The sequence below is a fragment of the Chelonoidis abingdonii genome, chromosome 2 (genome assembly GCF_003597395.2).
Source record: "Chelonoidis abingdonii isolate Lonesome George chromosome 2, CheloAbing_2.0, whole genome shotgun sequence".
Classification (NCBI taxonomy): Eukaryota; Metazoa; Chordata; order Testudines; family Testudinidae; genus Chelonoidis; species Chelonoidis abingdonii.
Window position 1 is genome coordinate 266,021,959 of NC_133770.1, and position 24,931 is coordinate 266,046,889.

A 24,931-nucleotide genomic window follows, 5' to 3' on the forward strand; every position below is an offset into this window, starting at 1 on the left:
TGCCTTAATTGCTTATAGCACGGTTCCTGACTACTCTAGGTGCAGACCCTGCTCTTTGGTCACTCGGAACAGAAAACTGCTCACCCAGTGACCAGAATATTTGCCCTCTACCGGACTCCTGCACCCCATTGGCCTGGGTCTGTCACAATATATATCTCCTCACTATATGTTGCATTCTATGCATCTGAAGAAGTGAACTGTAGCCCATGAAAGCTTATGCTTAAGTAAATTTGTTAGTCTCTTAAGGTGCCACAAGTACTCCTGTTCCTTTTGCAGATACAGACTAACACGGCTGCTACGTTGAAACCTGTCTTTATTCAAGGGAGGTTTAATTCTTCTTCAAGTGCTTGCTCATATCGATTCCAATTAGGTGGGCGTGCGGCGCATGCACATTCGTCGGAAGATTTTTACCCTAGCAACACTTGGTGGGTCAGCAGGGTCCCCCCTGGAGTGGCACCGTTATGGCACCGGATATATACCCCTGCCAACCCAATCGCCCTTCAGTTCCTTCTTACCGCCCGTGACGGTCGTTGGAACTGTGGAGTGCGGCTTTGCTGATCTCCACGTCCCTAGCTACTCGTAGTCCTTTGCTGTTTACTGTGTGTATAGTTCAAGTTCTTGTAGTTATAGTTAGTATTAGTTGTTGTATTTATAGTTAATATATATAGTTTAAGGGAGGATCGGGGATTAGCCCCTTTCCTCTACCCCAGTGCAAGCCCATGCCCAAGGCACAGGGATTCAAACCGTGCTTGGCATGCCAAAAGCCGATGCCAATAGGGGATCCCCACGACTCCTGCCTCAAGTGCCTAGGGGAATGCCACCTTACCGATAGGTGCTGCATCTGCAAGTCGTTTAAACTACGGACAAAGAAGGAGCGGGACTTTTCGACTGAAATAGCTCCTCATGGCGTTGGCACTTAGTTCTGCAGCATCGGTACCGAGTGCCCAACAGACTGCTTCTGTAAGGAGCGCCCCTTCGGCCCCGGACCGCTCCGGTACTGAGAACGAGCCTCGGCAATGACCCTTGGCAGCACCGACATCTGCTCAACACTGCTCCGTCCCCAAGACCCAGGAAGCAACATAGAGCTCCAGCTGCTTCAACTCCACAGAAGGAGCGCTCTTTGAAGACGGTTCGTCCGGCACTGTCCTCTGCCGTGGCACCGTCGACTGTGGTACTGCTGATTGCAGCTCCACCAAGCATGGCACCGTCAATTCCGGTTTCACAAGGGCCATTGAGTCTGGTGCCTGACAGCTCCCCGGCTCATGCTGTGGTTGAGCTTGCCCTCCCTTCTACACCAGAGACCTTCTTCACGGCATGACGGGGTCGACGTGGCCTCAACCCCCGGCACCGCCGATGCGGGTCATACAATCCATCGGAAAACCGGCCTCTGTTGGTCCAACAGAGAGACGTCACTTAAGATCATGATCTCACAGACATTCTCGATCACGCCGTTCCCGCTCGCGGTGCCGCTCACAGTCCCGGCACCGCTCTCCATCGCATTACCAGTCGCACTCGCGGCACCGTTCGACATCTCGTTCACCGGCCAGATACTCCCAGTACCGATTTGACTCCCGGCACCGCTCTTGGCACCGTGTATCCTGCAGTCGCTCCAGACGAAGGGACTCGAGATCCCGGTTGACTTCCCGGCACTGCTACGGTAGAAGGTCCCGGTCTCACTCGTGGTACCGTTATAGCTCCCGGTACCGCTCCCTGGTACCGCCCCGGGATCGAGCATTCAGAACAGTGGCGCCCTCCCAGGGTCTATGGGCACCGCCGTGGCCATCGAGACACACATCGGTGTCATCGCAGGCTGGTAGCGCATCCTATCCTCAGGAGTGTGACTCTGACATCCCCAGTCATATATTCCCAGAGAGCCAGAGCCACGAGCAAGGGCATCATCACTGGTCCTTCTGGACACCATGGCATACCACCAGGCCCAAGGTGCTCCATCAGTGGCTCCACGGTCGGCCCCGTCAGAATACCGGGTACCAGAGGCAACAGTAAGCCACCCCCTCCACGGGCACGGATGAGGCTCCGATACCATCTGCAGACACCCAGGTTCCACCTGACACAGATGACGCTCCTCAAGTGCAGGAGCCCCCACAGGACCCCCTGGTCCTGGACCTCTCCTCTTCCTCCTCGCCTGACGAGGCGGTGGCGGGAACATCCTCCTCAGGCCCTCCACCAATTGCTCTCAGGGCCCATCAAGACCTTTTGAGATGAGTGGCTCAGAATATGAACTTACAGGTGGAGGAGCTCCCTGAAATAGAGGACCCTGTCGTGGACATCCTATCGGCTGATGCACCTACTAGAGTGGCTCTTCCATTTATCCGCACCATATAGGCTAATGCGGATACCATTTGGCAATCCCCAGCCTTGATTCCACCTACAGCAAGGGGAGTAGAGAGAAAATATATGGTCCCCTCAAAGGGGTATGAATATCTCTACATTCACCCACCTCCTTGCTCTTTAGTGGTGCAATTGGTGAACGAGAGGGAGCATCATGGCAGCAAGTCCTGGCTCCTAAGCCAAAGGAGGCTAGACGCACGGACCTTCTAGGCCACAAAATATACTCGGCCAGGGGCCTCCAACTTAGGATGGCAAACCAACAAGCCCTCCTAAGTAGATATAACTTTAACACATGGGTGTCTTTGGGGAAGTTTACAGAGCTTCTTCCCCAGGAATCCCGTCAAGAATTTACGGCCCTACTTGAGGAGGGTAAAAAGGTAGCAAGAACCTCCCTCCAAGCCTCTCTGGATGCAGCGGACTCTGCAGCCAGAATTCTGGCATCAGGAGTGACGATGAGATGTATCTCCTGGCTCCAGGTATCAGGCCTTCCCCCTGAATTACAACAAACTATTCAGGATTTGCCCTTCGAAGGCCAGGGCCTGTTCTCAGATAAAACTGACCCCAGATTGCAAAGTCTGAAGGACAATCACGTTATAATGCGCTCGCTGGGCATGCACATGCCAGTGACCCAACGCAGGACCTTCCGACCCCAGCCACACCTCCCTAATGCCCTGCCTAGGCCGCATCAGGACCTTAGCAGAAGGCTTGGGAGGGAATCATCGGAGACAGCCTGGCCCTCAAGGAGGTCAAAATCAGGCGCCCCCTAAACCACCAGCGGGGCCCAAGCAGACCTTTTGATGGGATGCCTGAGGGCGGCCCACCAGTTGCTCTACTGGATCCTTCTCCTCCCTTTTTCAACTGCCTCTCACAATTCCTCCCTGCCTGGTCCCAGCTAACTTCAGATCATTGGGTCCTGCGCACGGTACAAGTGGGATACTACCTCCAGTTTGTTTCAACCCCACCTTTCCACCCTTCCTCCCCATCCATCTACAGGAACCCCTCTCACGAGCAATTCCTCTTACAAGAGGTCCAGTCACTCCTAGCCTTGGGAGCCATAGAGGACGTACCAAAAGACATGAGGGGCAAGGGGTTTTATTCCCGCTACTTCCTAATCCCCAAGGCAAAGGACGGTCTACAACTGATCCTAGACCTGCGAGAACACAACAAATTCATGATAAAGCTGAAGTTCCACATGGTAACCCTGGGGACCATTACCTTGTCCCTGGATCCGCGAGACTGGTATGCCGCCCTTGATATGAAGGACACGTATTTCCACATCGCAATTTACCCACCACACAGATGGTACATCCATTTTGTGGTCAACCATCAACACTTTCAATTCACTGTACTTCCGTTTGGCCTTTCTGCAGCTCCGCATGTGTTCACAAAATGCATGGCTGTAGTCGCTGCCTCCTTCCGGCATCATCGGGTACATGTCTACCCATATCTCGATGACTGGCTCATTCAAGGGACTTCCCAGTTACAAGTGTCGCAGCACCTGTGCATCATCAAAGACCTCTTCGGGAGCCTAGGCCTGACGATCAACACAGAAAAGTCTACTCTGACATCCACGCAGAGAATAGTCTTCATAGGAGCGGTTCTGGACTCCAATCTGGCCAGAGCCTGCCTCCCACAGTCATGTTTTCAAGCAATGGCTTCAATTATTTGAAGTCTTCAAACCTTCCCGAGAACGTCAGTGCACACCTGCCTCAGCCTAGTAGGTCACATGGCCTCCTGCACCTTCGTGACCAAGCACGCAAGGCTGCGCCTCCGTCTCTTTCAAACCTGGCTTGCTTCAATATACCAACCACGCAGAGACAGCCTGGACTCGGTACTCACTATTCCCCGGAAGGTTCTGGGCTCCCTAACCTGGTGGCTAAACCCCACTCTAGTCTGTGCAGGGATGCCATTCCACCCACCGCAACCCTCGATGGCCCTAACCATGGACGTGTCATCTCTGGGTTGGGGTGACCACCTCGAGGGCCTTCGCACTCAAGGCTTCTGGTCTCCTCAAGAGCTGGCCTTGCACATCAATGTGCAGGAGCTGAGAGTGGTCCGTCTAGCATGCCAGGTGCTTCGAGACCATCTCCAAGGCCGTTGTGTATCAGTGTTCACGGACAACACAATGGCCATGTTTTACATAAACAAGCAGGGCGGAGCACGCTCCTCCTTCCTTTGTCAAGAAGCCATACACCTCTGGGACTTTTGCATAGCCCACTCAATTGATTTGGTAGCGTCTTTTCTCCCAGGAGTCCAGAACACTCTAGCGGATCACCTCAGCAGATCCTTCCTGTCTCACGAGTGGTTGATTTATCCGGACGTCATCCATTCTGTTTTCCGGAAGTGGGGGTTTCCCCACATAGACCTCTTTGCTTCCCGAGAGAATAAGAAATGCCAGGTGTTCTGCTCCTTCCAGGGACGCTCCCCGGGCTCCCTCTCAGATGCATTCCTGATCGCGTGGAAGAGGCACCTACTTTATGCCTTTCCACTGTTTCCGCTCATCCACAGAGTCTTACTCAAGCTCTGCAGGGACAGCGCCCACCTGATCCTGATTGCTCCAGCATGGCCGAGGCAGCACTGGTAAACCATGTTGTTCGACCTCTCAGTGGCAGACCCAATGCCCCTGCCACTCTGGTCGGATCTCATAACACAGGTCTGTGGCAGGCTTCACCATCCGGACCTGCAGTCTCTTCACCTCACAGCATGGTTGCTGCATGGTTGAGCCAGTCTGAGTTGCATTGCTCTGCCTCAGTCCAACAGGTGCTCTTGGGCAGTAGGAAGCCTTCCACTAGGATGACATATCTGGCCAAGTGGAAGCGTTTCTCCTGCTGGTGCACTCAGTGTAACTCAGTCCCTAGGCAGGTGTCCGTTCCTACTGTCTTGGACTACCTCTGGTTCCTGAAAGAACAGGGCCTAGCGGTATCTTCCATAAAGGTGCATCTGGCAGCCATCTCCACCTTCCACCCAGGGGAATATGGCCGATCAATCTTCTCTCCCCCATAGTTTCCAGGTTCCTCAAGGGATTGGAATGTTTGTACCCTCAAGTCAGACGCCCGACCCCTACCTGGGATCTCAACCTGGTGCTAGCCAAGCTTACGGGTGCTTCTTTCGAACCATTGGCCACCTGCTCGCTGCTGTATCTTTCCTGGAAGACAGCCTTCCTCGTCGCTATTACTTCGGCAAGACGAGTATCTGAGCTTCGGGCCTTGACAACGGTATTATGGAATACCGTAAGGACAAGGTACAACTGCGACCACACTCTCCTTCCTCCCTAAGGTGCTGTCCGCCTTTCATGTTAATCAAGACATCTTCCTTCCAGTCTTTTTCCCGAAGCCGCACCCATCACGTCGGGAACAACAGCTGCACACCCTAGATGTTAGCAGGGCTTTCGCCTTTTATATAGAGAGAACAAAACCTTTCCGAAGGTCACCTCAGCTCTTTGTAGCTGTGGCAGACAGGATGAAAGGCCTACCGGTCTCATCTCAACGAATTTCATCTTGGTAACATCCTGCATCTGTACATGCTATGATTTGGCTCACGTTCCAGCTGGCCACCTCACCGCCCATTCTACTCGGGCTCAAGCTTCATCTGCCGCCTTCCTGACCCATGTTCCCATCCAGGAAATATGTCGGGCAGCTACCTGGTCATCGATTCACACCTTTGCCTCACATTACGCATTGGTTCAACAGTCCAGAGATGATGCAGGATTTGGCTCAGCAGTTTTGCATTCTGCAACATCTCACTCCGACCACACCGCCTAGGTAAAGCTTGGGAATCACCTAATTGGAATCAATATGAGCAAGCACTCGAAGAAGAAAAGGCAATTACTCACCTTTGTAACTGTTGTTCTTTGAGATGTGTTGCTCATATCCATTCCAAACCCGCCCTCCTTCCCCTCTGTCAGAGTAACCGGCAAGAAGGAACTGAAAGGCCGTTGGGTTGGCAGGGGTATATGTCCGGCGCCATAACGACACAACTCCAGAGGGTGACCCAGACGACCCACTGAGCGTTGCTAGAGTAAAAATCTTCTGACGAACGTGCATGCAGCGCGTGCACACCTAATTGGAATGGATATGAGCAACAGCTCAAAGAACAACAGTTACAAAGGTGAGTAACCGTCTTTTGTGTCTGCTTGTTTTCAAGTTTGCACAGCAGTTTTTTTGAAAAAAGAATTTCTCTTACTTCAAACCTCAAGTAATATCTTTAACTTGAATATATTAAGGTATTGTATATCGTAAAACAACCTTTAATTTGATAAATATAAAATGTACAAAACCAAATCACAAATAAAATTTCACTTAAATTTATACTCTCAAAAACTTACTTTATTAAATTTGTTACTTTCCAAAATTATCAAGAGCATTATCTTCTTTTTTCTATAAAGTATAAGAAAAGTAAAAGGGAAAATTAGACTCTCTCTTTCTGTTAGTGGCAATTGTTCAATTGACCTTTCAACAAAACATAGTCAATTACATACAATTTATCTTTAAAAGAGAAACTCACATTGTTTGCAAAACATTTACCATCAGTAGTTCCTCACCACTAAAAATCATTTCTGCTTTTTTCCTTATTTATTCTTTTTTTCTATGTATACTATATTTAAGCACAATAAATAAAACATATAATTTACCTACATTTAAAGTTCAGTTATGCTTGATTAGTGTCTCTGTGTTGTTGTAGCTCTGTTGGTCCTAGGATATTAGAAAGCCAAGATGGGTGAAGTAATACCTGAAGAACAGTTCTGTGTAAGCTTGTGAGCTTATCTCTCTCTTACCAACAGAAGTGGCAAAATAAAAGATATTACCTCACCCACCTTGTCTGTCTGATTAATGTCTATCACAGTTGTTTAATAGGACAACCAAAGCCTGCATTTTGGATGCACAAATCAGTATGTAAGCAGGGGCATGCATGTGGATGCAAGTATCTACATGCATGTCCAAATATGGGATTTGATTTTCCATGACATGCTCACATATAAAATTTTGGTATGTTAAATATTTTTGGTAACTTGATTATATTATTGCTTTTAATTAATACTTGCTCTACTAATTTTAACAGTGAAGTGTTAAAAATTAAATAGCATACAAAGATAATGCTGGAAGCTTCAGACAGTACAGATGTTAAAGAAGGAAATGACATTTAGCATCACAATCTGAAACAAGTCAATTATGGTATTTTTAATATGCAGAAGTATAGTACAGTTAATGAGTTTTTTACATGGTTGAAAGCTATTTTTTCCCTATAGACAAGCAAGCAGCAAGACATTTTGTAACTCTAAAGGCTCATAAAGGCTCTGTCATTGGTGTTTGCTGGTTTATTCTAGAGATATTGATGTGTACCTCACATATTTTAAGGTTTGTGAATGACATTTTTATGCTGGCTCAAACGTAAAATATATGAAACAGTTAATAATAATACTCATGGGTTAACACTGACACTGTATTTGGTGCTGTACAAGAACAAGTATGAGAAAAAACTCTCCTGTGTTTCTGTGTGAATTAACTTCCCTTCATTAAGCCACTTAGAAATCTAAAAGAGAAAGAGTGACAGAGAGAGAGAGCAGGAGAGAGTATTATCTAAAACACTAAGGAGCTGTTTCCATGGCTAGAAATAAAAATTTCAATATTCTGTGCAAAGGTTAAAGAAAAAGGTAATAAAACTGCTAAGTTCAAAGACAGCAGTGCTCTTTTTTCTGCATATCCAACAATATTCCATGGGGCATGTAGGCTTTTGATGTATTTTCTTCATTTCAAGGTGATTGCTGTTATTATTTAATATTGTGTATTATTGATATGAATTGTGATAATGCTCAAATGCCCCAATTATGACTAGGCTTCATTATGCTAGGCATTCTGTAAATACATCAGAATTCATGTTCCCTGCCCCAAAGAGTTTCAATGTAATTTAAGGCAAAATGTAACCAGTGAGAGTAATATTCCTCAGGACACAGAGGAGAAAGAAATAGACACATAGGGATGGATTTTTAAAAGGAAGTCTGCAATGTTATTAACTTCTAATATTAATGAGGAAAGGGGCTAATATCCCCTCCCCCGCAAAAAAATACCAACTATTTACTTAGGTCCAGTGCATGTTAAATTACCTTCATGCCAAATAACCAGTATTTGGCGCTGTTCCTCTGCAACCTAATCCATAGGATCCAGGCTACCTCTGAATCCTCTCATCCTCCTCCTATGTACTTCTAGGAGCTGGCCCCTTTGAGCCTTTCACCCTCACTGGACACTGACTGCAAATTGTAACAAACTTTCAAACTCCCTCATAAATTGACAACTTTAAAATCCTGTCAAGCTCTCTTTACCTAAAACCAGGAAGCTTCGAAGAAGAAGAAAGACCCACCAGATAGTTTATCAGTGTTGCTCTAATGGAAAACTTCCTTATTTATCCAAAAAACTGGTGATTGGTCAGACCTACAGCATCTTGGAAACACAGTTCAAACTATACTTCCATTTTAGGGCAGAGTGGGTGGGGCAATAACCTCAGCAGATGACTGCTGCATGGCCTAGGGTTTCACATGCAGGAAGGGAAGGGGAGAGAGCACAAAAGAAAATCAACTCTCCCTTCCTACCCCCGCAACACATGCAGCCTAGCCAATGGAAGTGGAGAGAGATGGAGCATTCTTTCCTCCCTCAGGACCCTCTCCCTGCACAGGTTCCAATCTTTACCTGCATTCTGGGTGAGAGAGAAGGAGAAAGGTTCCAGAGCAGCACAGACAAATCTGCCTCTTCCTTCCTCATCCTCTTAGTACCCCAGATGTTGTCTGTCTTGTGCTGGTCAACCATGCATCTCTTCCCTTTAATGATTCCCACCAGGTAATATTTTTATTTTGTTTTAATAATTATCTAGGTCTCCAGTCCAATCATGGTTAAGTATGCTGACATGACATTCCTTTTAGCTTTATCCAAACCTTTAAGTAATGGAACTTATTTGTGGTGTAGACAATACCAGGAACTTGAACTGGAATATAGAATATCTGTGGGAAAATGAATTCTGGCCTGTGGAATGGTAAAATAAAATGCCCTTTTCACAAACTTTGGGTTAGACATGATGGATGGCTTCTAAATCCCGAAATCATTCTCCCCAGTCATGTTTTTCACTTGCTCCCATTCACATAGACTAATGAGAAAAAAGGAGGTACTGGTAATTGTCAAAACTATACAATTGGATGTTTTTGATTTCTCCTTTTTTCTTTGTAGTAAGTCTGCACCCACATATGTTATAAATACTACTCCTGGGGGAATTCTGCACCAAAATTTTAAAATTTGGCACCAAAAACATAAAAATTTTGCACACAATATTTTACAGTTCTGCAGAATTCTGATTATTTTGTCAAAATAACACAATATAATCACGTTAGTTTCAATTATTTTGTTAATTTATTTAAACTACAATACAGTGGATGGAGAATGGGAGTGGGGAGCATTGGAGGAAATCCCCAAACCCCCTCTGTCTAATACTAATGTAGCTAGTTTTGACTTTTTACTTCTAGTTACCAGTTAACAAATATATGCAGCCATATGCTCGGTGTTACATTATAGGCAAATGAAGAGCAAGTGAGGGCTGGGGACTCAAACTCACAATTTATATTTGCTACTGACCATCTCCAGAAACAGTTCATGGAGCACATTTTGATAGGAAATTTTTCAGTCCAAAAATTTATACCATAAAGCACCATAAGCATTTATAAGGTCACACAGTCCTTTACAATGAAGCTCCTTTTCACCGCTCTGGCAATGTAAAGGAACCTTAAAATTTTTACACCTGTTTTATACTTCTGGGGGAATTCACTAAGAACAATGGGAACAATTTACTAAGCAGGCAGGCTGCTACATTCTGCTCTGGCCGAGGGGACAGAGCCTGTTCCATGCCTACCTCTTCAGAAACACTGGAAAGCCCTGCCTCTCCACACCAAGTGTGCTACAATAGTTGAGCGAGAGGGACAGAGTGTCTCTCTCTCTCACTTGCACAATTGCCCAGCCCCACCCCCTGACAGTGATTTACATCTCTACCAGCTGCTCCAGGTGCCCAAATCAACCTGCCTGAACTGCCAGAGAGGGACACATGATCGCTCTTGCAGTTTCCCTTTGTTTCCCCATCAGAAGTCATTTTCCTGTGGGGAAGTAAAAAAATCTATGGGGGCCATAAATTCTGCACACATGCAGTGATGCAGAATTCCCCCAGGAGAAGAATATGAAATCCAGAATACATATTTAAAATACTTTTATTTTATTGTAATCATCAAGAAGGCTCCTGTACCTACACACACACACACATTTCTGTTATAACCAAGCATTTATATAAGAGTTGATATAGTACTCTTGTGCCTGTATTGAATTTGGAGTTCCACCAGGGATAATTAAATATTAATGAAGTAATTTCCATGAAATTATGTAGCTAGGAAAGTCATTTTTGCATGTGCTTCTGAAAGACAAATTAAAAAGGCGACTCGCTTTAAATTGCATCATGGTCCCTGGGGAGTACAAATTAGATTATAAAGCACTTCAGGACAAATAATTACAGGAGTCACAGCAAATATGATCATACTGTACAATGGCAGTATGCATATGTGAAGGAAAATTAAACTGTACATTACTATCTAATGCAATATAAAATATTGGTAGCTGGTAATATTTTCTGATTTTAAAACAAGTTTCATGGGAAAATGTTACTGATTCTGTTAGTAATTTAGTAATTTTCAGGAACCAATCCTGCAAGGTGCTGACTACCCTCAACTACCATTGAAGTTTGTTTTAATAAGAGTTGAGGACATTCAGCACTATTAAATAGGAACTATTCACCACCTCACACATTGGAACCCTAAGTATATTTTTGAGATTATGCTTTAATTTGAACCCTGCTGTATTTTAAAATTAATTTTGATTAATGAAACCAAACAGTGAAGAAAAGTTGTAGACCCCCTTTTCCTGTGTCCCTTCTAAGGACTGGCTTACACTTGAAAGTTAATGCAGAACAAGAGTGCCTTTCAAAAAGTATGTCTACACTGCAATTAGACATCCACGGCCGGCCCGTGCCAGTTGACTTTTGCTTGCAGGGCTTGAGCTGCAGGGCTGTGTAATTGCTGTGTAGACATTTGGGCTTGGGCAACAGTTGGAGCTCTGGGATTCTCTCACATCTCAGGGTCCTAGAGCCTGGGCTCCAGCTTGAGCCCAAATGTCTACACAATAACTGAACAGCCCGTGAGCGCAAGCCCTGCGAGCCTAAGTCAGCTGTCACAGGCCAGCCACCAGTTTTTAATTGAAGTATAGACTTACCAAAGTGGCTTAACCTAAATGGGAACTAGGAACCTTTGTTTCAGAATGAGAGCATCCACACATACAGTTGATCAGGAAAAATTCTGTGTGTAGACAAGCAACGAGTGCCCTCAATAGCTATTTGTTTATCTAGGCTAATTAGTTAATAACAAGTGTATTTTAAAAAGGATCAAACACTGTCACAGCTAGTTTTGCTCTTTGAGAATAATATCTCAATAGGATATCAGAAATATATAGAGAATTTAAAAATAGGTAGGAATGAAAAATGAAAAGAGGATTGCCTTCATCCAGCAAAGCACTTAAACATGTGCATGACTTCAAGCACGCCAATATTCCCATTGACTTCCAAGAGTTCAAAGATTTTTCAATTGATTTAATTGGAAATGTTCATATGTGTAAAGTTATGCAAGTTATTGTTACCCTTTTGCACCTGAGCAGTGAGTCAAAGAAACTGAGATGGAGTCAGGCATCTTTGATGCAATCATATTTACAATGTACAAAGACCTGTTTCCTTGGACACAGGAAAAATCAAACAACAACAGGAGATAGTTTCTTTGTTTACAGCTCCAAGCCCCTTTCAGTCAGCACTCAGTCCAAAAGTTCTCCCTAGGCTTTTCTCAGGGCCATGCTTATTCACTCTGTGTCTGGAGCTTCCTTGTTGCCTTCTGTCTTCATGTCTGTTGTTTCTCCCCTTCTCTCTCTCACACAGACATCCACCCACACATCAAACAATATTCAGCAAAAACCCTCTTCCCGACAAAGTGCTAATTCTTGAGCAGACTCACATGTGCTTTTGTTCTGGTCAGAGACATATCCCAGTGTTTTTGTTTGAGGCTCCTATTTTTTCTGACATTCACCCTGAATGAAAGGTACACTCACCAATTTAAAACAATGTTTTCACCCAGCCCGCAACACTGAGACCTCACTCCTGCAAACACTTATGCATACACTTTACTTTAAGCATGTGAGCAATCCCATTGAAATGAATTACTTTGCTGAGGTTGTTCAGGTGGTTAATATTAAAAGTGTAAATGTATGCAGGATTTGAGACTTGGTGCTTTCCTGGGTCAGGGCCTATGTTCTCTCTGTTGTTTTGAGGTGCTTACATTTTAAGCCTTATTTTCAGCGCCCTTGTAATTTTGGATCTCCTGTTTCTCCCCCTCGCTTTATTTTCAGCGTACATTACAATATTTTTTATCTTTGAAGACAATTTTTAAATTTTCAGGCTGAAAATAATACATTTTAGAAATGTCACCTCTGTTGGCATAGAGCATTGACTGTTGTGCTAGAATGCAGCTGCATTCTGAAGGGGATTCATTCCCCCAGAGAAGGTTGTCAGGCAGTATTTGTACCTGCTTCCTCCATGAACGCTTCTGTCAGAAAGGGATTCTTTGAAGTACAATGAGGATATTGTAGGAGTCCCCGATGGCTGCTGCTCTCAGACTGTGCTGAATCTAATTTTTTCTTGGGCACCTGTGCCAGCACTGCCCACTTTTGAAGCTACTCTGGTTAACTCCAAGCCCCTTACCAAACTTCCCAGCATATCAGGGGCATGGGATGCCTTGTGCTATTATAACTGACCCCAGGCTTGAAGTCCACAGGGGAGCCAGATACATCCTAACTTCTCTGTCTGCAGTTTCAAGGGGATAGTGAAAGATTTCCTACATGCAAAAGTATATTATCTGTTAGATGTTAATTGCAGCAAATGCCAATGGAACCAACTAATAGTGGACTGAAACTATAAACAGAATGAAATATGATTGAATCAATTAAAAACTTTCATACTATTCCATTACTACATTATCAGCGGAATTTTGCTACATTGGAGTTCACTCTAACTGGGTTCCATTGCAGTTTGTAAACAGTTTACTCGGTAATATTTATAGTGCTGCCACTAACAGTGCTTCAAATGCTGCTGCCTCTACATCTTCTGATGCTATACTTTTGGGATGAAAGCCTGGCCCCATTGAAGTCAATGGCAGTTTCACTATTGACTTCAGTGAGGCCAAGATTTCACCCAAAGATAACAAGACAAATGGCACATGCTGAATTTTCATATGCTAGAGTGGGTGGACTTAATTTAAATCACACCTCTCCCTTGCCCGGACCTAGAACTCTAGATGCAGAAGATGCATTAAGCATTACTATTGTAATGAGATCTGAAAGAAGACTTCTACATAAAAGAAAATGCTGAATAACAATACTGTTATCTCAAATTTAAAAATGAATGTTTTATTTTTTTACATATCTTCACTATCTCAAATAGGACCTGTGTTAAAATGTAGTGTAAAGGAATAGTCTTTATATAAACTTTTGGGCAAACATTTTTCTTATGGGAAGCCAGTATTGTTAAGTCTTTATTAGCTATTTCTAGCTCTCTTGTTTTTTGTATACATTTTTTGAGAGATTTAAGAGACATCTTTGATTCATGAAATACATGCATATGAAACATGGTCTTTCATACCGTTAACATGTTGTGATATTCTAATAATCATAGGAAAATTCATCCAAGGATGTAGAGTAGGAATTGCCTTACAATTACCACAAAAACTCTATTAAATTATTTAAGAAAAGAAAGGAAGGGGCTGTCAGGAGGAAACATAGAGAACCAGAAAAACTTGTGTCAGATATCTGACCACTGGGCACCTGTGTTTCTGTGCTTGATACAGTAAATGTATTTGTAAGGAATAATTCATTCTCTCAGAAGGATTATCCATATAATGCTGTGTAAAAGAGAGGGATCTTGAGTTATATGATATACAAGTGCCAATCACACACAGTACTAAAGATGTGGGGAGCGAGTTTAAATTGTTAAGCAGTAAATGTTTATTTAAAAATCAGTGTTCTGTATTACTTTGAAATAGATTATTTCATTCCTCATCCTTAACTGCCTTTTAGACTCTTGCACCCTATTATACAATATGAGACTGCACTAATATACAGTGAAGAATCCGTGTGAAAATACAGATTTTTTTAAATAAATTTGAGTTGACTTCTCTCACTTTAAAACCAAAAGTTGCATGGAAATCAGATTTCAGTGATGTCCTAAATGCCCACAAAATAGAGGATATTTTAAAAAATAAATGTTTTCTCAACAAATAGAACATGCAGTTAAATGATAGCTATGTATAGTCATCTCTCTCTAACTATATCATAAGTCCAATTATTAGCTAATCTCTGAGCCCTGTATCTCCACATTAAAAGTCAAATCCATTTTAATGTGCCGTGTTTTTACAACATACAGAATACCCATTTTAATGGAATAATAATTTTACCTGCTAAAAATGCTGGCAGAAAACTAACTATACATACAGTTGAAGCCAACCACGTTTTTTTCCAGTATGACATGGCATACAATTTTGCATGCCATGTTGTAGGCACAGGACTTGTAGGCACAGTTTTTTTTTTATAGGAAATAATGACAGATAGATGCATTAACTCCTACATAATTGAGGGACTACTTTGCTACTAGCTTATGTTAATATAAAATGTAACAGGTATTGCTACTGTGTAAAACGTCACATTTTTGCTAATTATTAAATTATTAGGGGTTTACACATACAATCATTATTCCTTTGAGTGAATTAATTACAAATTTGCTAAGATTATTTTCTGGCAACAAGGCATAGAGCATATTAATCCAGTTCTAGAACACTATCCGATATCTGTTAGCTATTTGTATTGATACTAAATTGAATGAAGTGATGTGCTTGAAGTGGTTGCTTTTAAAATTATTATACAGGAATTTTATTAAGAAGCATCACTAAGTCTACTTACATTTGAAGGTACAAAATTCCAGATCAATCTTTTCTTCTTTAGGGGGTTGCAAATGTATATTCCACTCAGGTGTGCATAGGTCCAGAGCACCGAAGCCAGAGAATTTTGCTTAGTGGTATCTTGCACCCTCTGGCCCTCCTAGCCCGTCTCATGGCTATATAAGGATGGCGTCACCCTCAGTTCCTTCTCACCACACATGGCCTGAGTCAAAGTGTCCCATGCAGATTTTACCTCACAGTTTTTGAGAACACAGAGATCTTGTCAGCTTTTGTACATAGTTATTCCCTCACCAGGTTTCAAACACTGCCCATTGTGTGGGGTAAGCATGCCCAATAATGAAGCCCACACCCAATGTTTATTGTGTTTAGGCAAGGGGCACATTAGGGAAAAGTGCTCCATTTGTCACTCCTTTAAGAAAAGGACACAGCCTCCTGACATGCCACTGGTTTCAGACTCTTCTCTCTGGAAAGAAAGGGACTTTCTCCTTCCTTTGGTTGCCCTAAGAAAAGACCTCAGAAGACTAATTGGAGCCATTCCAGGGCTCAGAGATACTCGCCCTTCTGTTGTAGGAAGAGATGGGGACATCACCATGGCTCTCCAAGTGCCCAAGATAGAGCAGGATCAGAATGGCATTGTACTGTTTACTCCAGCAATGTCCATCAGGTGAGTCTGGTAGCAACCTTGGTTTGAGCACTGACAGTCTCAACCCTGCTTGCTTATCAGACAGCAACTGATTTACTCTGCCTTTTTGTTCTCAACTGTGACAGGGTGTATTAGGCCCAAAAGCCCCCTGCTGGGGGTCTCATGATTCAACCACACCCCAGTCCAGGAAAAGAGCAGAAGAATGTAGTCCTCCAAGCTTATAGAGAGCCTGTGTGGGAAGCAGCCAATCAGAGAGAGAGGCTGAGGGAGCAGCCAATCAGAGCCCAGTAGGCTCCTAAAAAGGAGTTGCTGGACAGAGAAGTTCGGCCTGCTGGCATGCACTAGGGGAGCAAGTAAGATGCTCCTGGCTGGCTGCCGGGACTCAAATATGGGAGAAGGTGCAGGTTCCATGGGGAAGTGGCCCAGAGGAACGTGGTGAGTAGTTAAAGGGATGCATAAAGCAGCTGATTCTCATAGGGTTCCTGAGTCGAGATCCGGAATAGTGGGTGGGCCTGGGTACCCCCCAACAGCCACTGGGGAAGTGGCCTAAAAGTCCGGAGCACAGGAGCTTTATCAGGCCCACCCTCATATACCCCGGAAGGAAATCAAATTGAAAGGGATATTCAGCTGGAGTGCTGGGCCAAGCGGCAAAGAGTCTCCAGGTAGGAAGACCTGGGGGTGCTGCTCCATAACAGAATAGGGATCCTTGCAAGCCAGCCCAGGGAGGGCTGCAGATCAGCCAACTGAGTGTACCATGATGGGGCCTATTGTACAGTGTAAGGACTGAATCCAGGGAGAGCCACAGCTCAACCAACCAAGGGTACCGTGATGGACCCTGTTGGATTGATTAAGGACCTGAGCCGAGGGATGGGTCTGCAGGCTGATACCAACTGAGGGTCCTAATATAGGTCCTGTTGGGTGGAACAAGGACAGAGTCCAGGGAGGACTACAGATGAAAAGGCTAACCAGGATACTGTGATAGCCTTGGTTGGTCAGATTGAGAACTGAGGCTGGGGAAGGCTACAGTGAGTTCCAACTGAGGGTACTGCCATAGCTCCTGTTGGACTGTTTATCCCGGAAGGGATCTATTTATTTATGTTCACATGGACTGAGTGTCACTTGGCCAGAGGGCTGAATCACCAAAGATCCACCTACAGATGGCAGTAGTGGACATGAACTGAGAAAAAAGTGAAAACATGCACCTGACCATGAAGAAGCGCTCACAAGAGGCAAGTGAGCCCCCGTCACACCAACTCTGCACTGTTTCAGGAGTCCTCTTCTATAGGGTACTCTCACTGGTACCGAAGCAATCTGGATTTGTTGCTTTGCATATGGCTTGTGCCTTCTTCTGTACCAGTCAGTAGGCCTGCTAGAGATGTGATACATGTCTTGTCATTAGTACCAAGAATTTCTTCCCATGCACCAACTCCAGTTTTGGGAAGCAGCGTGGGCCGAGGGATGTGTTGGCCGCGGCTTCCTGCAGCCCCCATTGGCCTGGAACGGTGTACCATGGCCAGTTGGAGCTGCGATTGGCCAAACCTGCATCTTTGCAGGTAAACAAACTGTCCTGGCCCACCAGCAGATTTCCCTGATGGGCCACATGCCAAAGGTTGCCGATCCCTGCTCTAGACTGACAATTCACCTTCTGCACGATCCACTGAAGTCTCCGCTTTAACCAGTTCCTTACCTACCTTTTGATTCTCATATTAATCACCATCTTCTCTAATTTAATAATTTCCCATGTAGAACTGTGTCAAATACTTTATTGAAATCCAGGTAGATTAAACCTACTGCCTTTCCTTTGTCTAGAAAATCAGTTTGCTCAAAGAAATAGATCAGGTTGATATAAAATGATTGCTTTAGTAATATTTCTGGCCAGCCTGCAAATATTCAGCTTTTTAAGTCTTTCATTGTAAATAAATACTTTATGCTTTTACTCATTTTTATTACCCTTCTTTGCATTCCCCAAATTTTAAGTACTGTCCATAGGTGTAGGCAGTGTCTTAACTGCCAGCTCTTCAACGCAGTATAAAAGGGAATTGTCATATTTATGATACATAACACTCTGCCTGTGCAGAAAAGAGCTTATTGATATTTTTGATACCACATTGCATTGTAAGCTTGTCTCTAATTTGCTATTCACAATCATTGCTAGGCCTTTCTTGGAGTTAAGGCTTCCTAGCTTTCTGCCGTCCACTGAATATGTCTCTGACATTATTCTTTCCCATATGTATTAATTTGTGTTTTTCCAAGTTAAACCTAATGCTGTCCATTTTTGTAGCCTCTCCTCGGACAAACTATATTATTCTTCTGTCTTCCTAGTGCCTGCAACAACTCCCAATTTAATATAATCAGCAAATTGAGTTAGCGTACTGTTTGCTCCTTCTTAAGATTTTTAATGAAGATGTTAAATATTCCCAGAACTAACAGGATCCCCTGTGAAACTGAAGAAAGTTCATTGTGAGCATACTGGCTATAATACACAAATTAATATTTTTAAGATACAGTGCATTTCTAATTATATCTACTTCTGTAGATCTGTCTTGAATTTCTATTATAAACCTGATTTACAGGTATCATTTTATTTCAAATGTGGCATGATAACATTAAACACTTTTTAAAATGCCAAGATCTTTAAAACATATTTTGAGTTATGTTCACAATGCCATTTTATTGATTTGTTGAGCAACATAGCTTAATTTCTTTATTTTGTATAACAACTTAAAATATAAAAAATATTTTATGAGAGCATCTGTCATAATGTCTAAACTATCCAAGATACAATCTGCATGGAATTCTCTTCTTGTATCTTTTGTTCCCAACATGGTCATAGTTTTTTTGTCTCTTTGAGGTAGCAGATGGTAGGCCGCAAAACCTCTTACTGGTCAGTCATATGCCACAAGTTGGCCCTATATCACCTATAGAACTTTCCACTCTTCTTTATCCCAGTCATATAAAGACCGTTGCTCAATACCTGACCATTTGTCTGGCTAGTTTATCTTATCTGCCTATCCATGCTCCGTTGTATGCTGTCTGGTTTTGCTGACTTCCAGAAAGCCCCAACAAAAGCCTCATGTACATGGCATCTCTCATATATCAACCTTCCCTTTTTCCTTCATTCTCTACAAATACCAATTTCATCAATAAGAAATTAGTCTCTGAACATTATTTCTTTGTGCAGAAGAGTATTTCCTTGTTTTGTAAAGCAGCATGTGTTTCTGTGGCACTACTTAAGTAATAAATTATAGTTTGTTTTTGTTGATGCTTTGAGTTATGTGGTCACACAATATAACTTTCTTGAGGTCTGTGCGTTAAATTGCCGTAAAATACCTTTTCTACTAATCTTTTAACCTGAGCATCAGTGTGTCTTCTATTTTGGCTTCAGATTGTTTCTGAATGTAGGACATATAGGCCTATAGGAATGAAGACATTAAGCAGACTCTTGATAGAGTGAAATAACCTATCACAGAGTTCTACAATTTCTTATTGGGCTCATGAAGCCTCATAGACCTTGAGAAAGTATATGCATGAAACATATGAATGGGTAAGGAAGAATTTTTCTAAGTCAAAGGATAGTGGGTCATAAATTAGGACCAAGAAAGTGGCCAGGACCTAATAGTCAAGAAGCTGTTTAGGAGCTCTGACTGTTGACCCAGGCAGGGGGAGCTGAGATCATTTTGGTGGAGTCATCACCTCCTATTGTTCCCCTAAAAATGCTTGCTTGGGAAAAATACCCAGATTTGTGCATGTGATGAAGAACCAGTACCCTAGGAAGCAGGGCCCAAAAGGGGACCAAAGGTCAGACTGACCTCACTTGACCAGGATTGGACCATGCAGTTGGAGTCCAAAGTCTGTGATCCTCTGATCAGAAGATTGCTGAGAAGATCCTTTGGAACAATGCCAGGCTGGGTTTCTTCCTTAAAAGATCTAGTAAATGAGAAAGAGAGTCTGTCCCTCCTGAGATCACCACGATGACAACCAGATGGCTGATACTCCTACTTTCCCGCCAAAGGAAAGTAGAGACCAAGACACTGTAGAACGGCCAGTTGACCGGAGGATGATGCCTGCTAGCTTGACAATACCTGAGCCACAAGACATCTCCTAATTCCCCAAACTGCCATTTCTGACTGACTGTAAAGCTCCACAATCAAGCAAGGTGAAGAGCAGATCCTTTATCTTTTTCTAAGTAACTTGCTTTTTTTGTTTGTTTCCTTAACAGGATACTTGAATACCCGTGCAGAGATGCCTGCCGGGAAAAGACTTCTTATCCTAGCCTTTTTAGGGGTGCATGCATACATGTGTGTAGCCAGTAATAGTGCATGCATATAAGCCCATAATCAAATTATCATTGGGCATTGATTATCCTAGGTTGAAAGAAAACCTTACCACAGATCACTAGAGGTATTAACTATGGTATTTAACACATTAAAACTTAACCCATTGTTTCAACAAGGGAAAGTATAAGCTGCTAAGTAAACTGCATAGAGAAAGAAAGACCAAATAATTCATTTAATCTCTGGTATTTTGTTAACTATGTGATTTGATTAGTGATTGTGCTCATGCAATGATTTGACCAGTTGTTGATCTCAAGTTGTTCTTTCCAATTCTATTTTGTATTATTGTTAATTCCTTGATTTGGCTATCTTGATTTACACTGTAAGATCAATCAAATTTTCATTTTTTTTAGTATTTTATGGAAGCATAATAAATTGGTTAAACTTCTAATTGTTTATGCTCTTGAATAAAAGCCAGAAACACACCAAATTGGTTTTCTCTGATTAAATGATGATGAGGAAAACACAACCTTAATTAAAGGGATGTGAATTAAATATTTGACTCAAGTTCTGAAAACCCTATTGTTGTTACGAGGAGTTGTATCAGCATATTGGTATCAAGGCTTTGACGTGTCAAGACTTTGCTCCAGTAGTCTTCCACACATAGATATGTCTGTCAACTCTCAACATTTTAAAGCTTGTATATCTTGACCCATTCAGTGAGCATTCTGTTAGACATCTGCCACACTGAGTGTTTTGGTGTTTTTTGTGTTGATACATCTTCGTCAATAAATGCAGCTGGTATTTATACTGTTATCTTTTACAGGATGGCATCTCTCTCCCTTGATCCACACAAAGGAGGAAAGAAGGAATTTTAAGAATTGAAGATGTGTATGTGTAGCAGGAAGAAGTTGCTTGCAGATTAACATGATTGCTGCATCCTTTGTCTTGGAGTCAAGCATGATATATATGGGTACTAGATTTGCTTGATGAGGTCATGCTTCATGGGAACCATGACTCTAAGTCAGTTGGGTTTGGTTTAGTTTATTACCAATGGCCAAGACTGAGAAGTACCTGGTCTAGGAGCACATTGGAATAATATGGCAGTGTCCTATTTCTGATGAGTTAATGAAGACATGACAGAGACCTGCTGTGGCTAAGAGAAACCTACCTGAATCCATGAAACTGGACCCCAGGACAGAGTTTCAATGCTGCAGTCCTTTTGGAAGTGGATTTACTGTTTTGTGGCTGCTCTCTTATGGTCTGCAGTCTATAAGGCCAGAGAGCAAATTGGTGTGGATGAATGCTCATGCTTTAGTTGAATTTATTCTCCAGGCAGGGAATGCCAGGATATATTATCAATTTTGTGAATGAGGTTATGGATCTGGCCCAGTATGAGGTGCGGGCAGCCTTTGATGTATATGATATATTGCCTAGAATTATTGGCTGAACAGTGGATACCTGAAGGTCTGCTTGCTGTAGGCATCTGAATTCCACACGGGATTTCACAGAGCTTCAAGATCTTCCATTCACCAGAAAGGGTAACTTCAGAATTCAGTGGAACATCTCTACAGAATGCAAAGGAATGTGAGGTCACTCTGCTGTTTCTGGGATAACCCTGTTTTCCTCCTCATGAGAGGTGAAGGCAGAAGCAACCTTGTATGCCACTGTACACACACTGACTGGATTCAAGTGTGCCTAGAGACATCCAGCAAGGCAGTCAGGGACAACAGCTGTAAATCTCTTTCCCTTTTACCGAAACAAGAAACTACAACTCTTCTGCTCGTGACACCAGGAAGAGACCAGATTATTAAAGGACATGGTGATGGTAGTGCCTGCATGCCTCTCTATCGGTACCTTTCTGTTAGCAAAGGTTCTGACAAGCTTAGATGTAAGGGTTTGATTATCCTAGTAGTCCGATATAGGCTCAAACTTGTACGATTCTCAGCTTTGTTGCAGTTAGCAGTGACTGGTCCCACAGATAATTGCTCAGAACCAGACTGTATTGCTCTCTCCCATGCTGAGAACCTTTGAAAAGTTTGGTTCTTGTCAGGGTAGAGTTCCATAGGTGTTCTATCTCAAGTCCTGCTGTTATCTCAGATGTTTGCCTGAAGGATTTATAATTTTAAGTGGCAACATTTTTCAGTGTGGTGCAATCAGGCCATTGTGGATCCCTTTCAGTACCCCTTGCCAAACTGCTTGACTGCCTTCTTCTGGATGAAAAATCAATTCCATCCATGTTTATTGGGTAACTGCTATGTCTTGTCATAAACTCTTTGAAGACCAGAGTCTCTGCAGCCCCTTGTCATCAGGATTAGTTTTAAAATTCTTCCATCTCTTGTGACACAGCTCCCTGTATCATTGGATATTAGTATGGTCCTGACAAATATCATGAAAACTCCTTTACAGCTGCTCAGTATCTGTGATCCCATATTTATTACCTAGAAGATAATGTTCCTGGGGCAGTGACTTCATTTTCAGGAACTGGCAGATTTAGGTAGGACAATATGATGATATTTACTTATCTGCAATTCCTTCCAAGGCTGGAGATATATTTCCACCTTAATGAGTCTATCATCCTTTCAACATTTATTTCATATTCATATGCTCATCCTGCTGAGTCTCTTCTCCATAAACTTGATATTAAATGAGTTTCTTCTTTGCGTATATGAAATACCTTAGAAAGTCTGTCTATCTTGTTTTTTCCCCTTTGATTCCATTTCTTTCTGTTAATGTCTGTAGAATGGGTACAGCTGTCATAAAAAGGACCATTTGTTTGTATTTTGCCATCTGATTCCATTTTCTACTTCTATAGCTTGGTAGGTTTTCTGTTAGGACTTCTCATGAGTCATACTATCTAAACATCAAGGATGTTAACTTCAGGACATTCACATTTTCCTTCTTACATACACTTACAAAGCAATCACTATTGCTTAAATTTGATCCCAAGCGTGGAATCCCATTTCAGTATGTCAGTGCTGCTCAACCTATTTCTGAAGTAGGAGTTCCCAACCCTCCCCCTGCACCCTCCCCTGGCCCCTAGAGTTTTACTTTTCTTTTAGGATCACCAATTTTTGAAGGATTTTGAATTATGAAAAGTGATGGATCATGACATTACACCATTTGTTAGAAATTGCAGTAACTAATTTTGTAATATTCTAATAAAAAATTCTATTTTAAATTAATATAATTAATGCATCATACTCTTCACAGATCTTTTTACTCTATATTACAATTTAAGTGCTAGTCATTTAAAGGGAAATTCCATCATAAATGTAGGAAACATATCTATATACATATTTTATGGTTCATGCATTTTAAAACAGACATGTGTCTGTCAACAGTCAAAACAACATTGCCCTATTCTTCATGTTTTATGGCATCTTTAACAAGTGCTACATATTTAATAAAATAGAAAATAAACAAACCCAAATGTGATTTTAGTTTTGCTCATCTTTTGTATTTTCTTTAGATTACCGACATAATGGAAGAGATCTTCAGAGTTCAACGTTATCAGTGCCAGAACAAGTGATGTCATCCAATCACTGCTCTCGGTCAGGGTCCCCTCACCGTACAGATAGTATTGGACGGACTAGATCTTGGTCTCCCAGTGTCCCTCCTCCACAAAGGTAAATCACTATATAGATTCAGTGCCTGGGAGGGTATGAAATTAAGTGCTGTTGAAATCCATAAGGATGTCTGAAATAACCATCACCCCCAAGAAAAATAGTGAATGACAGAAACACAGGGTAATTGGTTTGCTCTTTATGAAATAATGAAAAATGAGTTTTTAATAATATAGCCATGTGTAAATTATTCCCTTCATTTTTTTTACATCAGTCTGACACAAAATACATTCCAATCGAAAGCAATAGAAATTTTTATCCCCATTCTTTTAAAGAGAGATTTACAAGGTTAAAGGTTTTATGATTTGAGGTGTTCTTGTTTTTGTTTTTAATCAGTTTTGTGAATGGCTATTTTCTACCACTATGGTAAATGACCAAGCCTGGGGAAATCCAAAGATTCTGTATCTCAATATTTTTTTACACATTTTGGAGGCAACAGAAATAGATTAACACTTCTACAACCACTTTTTATACAGAAAAGAATATACATCTTTTTTCTCAAGCAGCCTCTGATCCTGTGAAACAAAGATCAGGACATTTTTCTTATACTCTAACTACATAAGGCAATGACTACTACAGGACTGAAAATACTATTTAAAAACAGTCTTATTAAACATGGACAGACATTGCCCTCGTGGAAATGGTTTCCTTCAAGAGGATGCAAAAATAGAGATATAGAGTAGAATGGGTTTCCTCTTGGTGTTTAGTGTCACATTCGAGGGCCAGGTCATCAGCTACTGTAATTTAGTATAGCTACACTGAAATCAGTGGAGTTGCACTGATTTAATACCATAATGATCTGGCCATAATGTTAATATTGCCTATTAAACTTTGAGTGCACTGTGTCAAATATTCTGAACCAAGTACATATTGGCATGCTCTTCCATAGGAATTCTACTTCTCTCTCTTTTTTTTTTCCTTCTCCTTTTCTCCTTTGTTCTTTTTTTAGATTAAACTGTTAACGTACTGGTCCTCT

At 42.4% G+C, this 24,931-nt stretch overlaps 1 protein-coding gene across 22 annotated transcripts in view; it reads left to right on the top strand.

The window, feature by feature from the left end:
• The window catches only part of RIMS2 (regulating synaptic membrane exocytosis 2), an 848,125-nt gene that overhangs the window by 589,823 nt on the left and 233,371 nt on the right, over positions 1 to 24,931 (top strand). For all 22 annotated transcript variants that reach the window (XM_075063174.1, XM_075063172.1, XM_075063173.1 and 19 more), the window contains one exon: positions 23,802 to 23,958. In XM_075063174.1, coding sequence (XP_074919275.1) covers positions 23,802 to 23,958 — 157 coding nt within the window. The remainder of the gene's footprint in view (positions 1 to 23,801; positions 23,959 to 24,931) is intronic.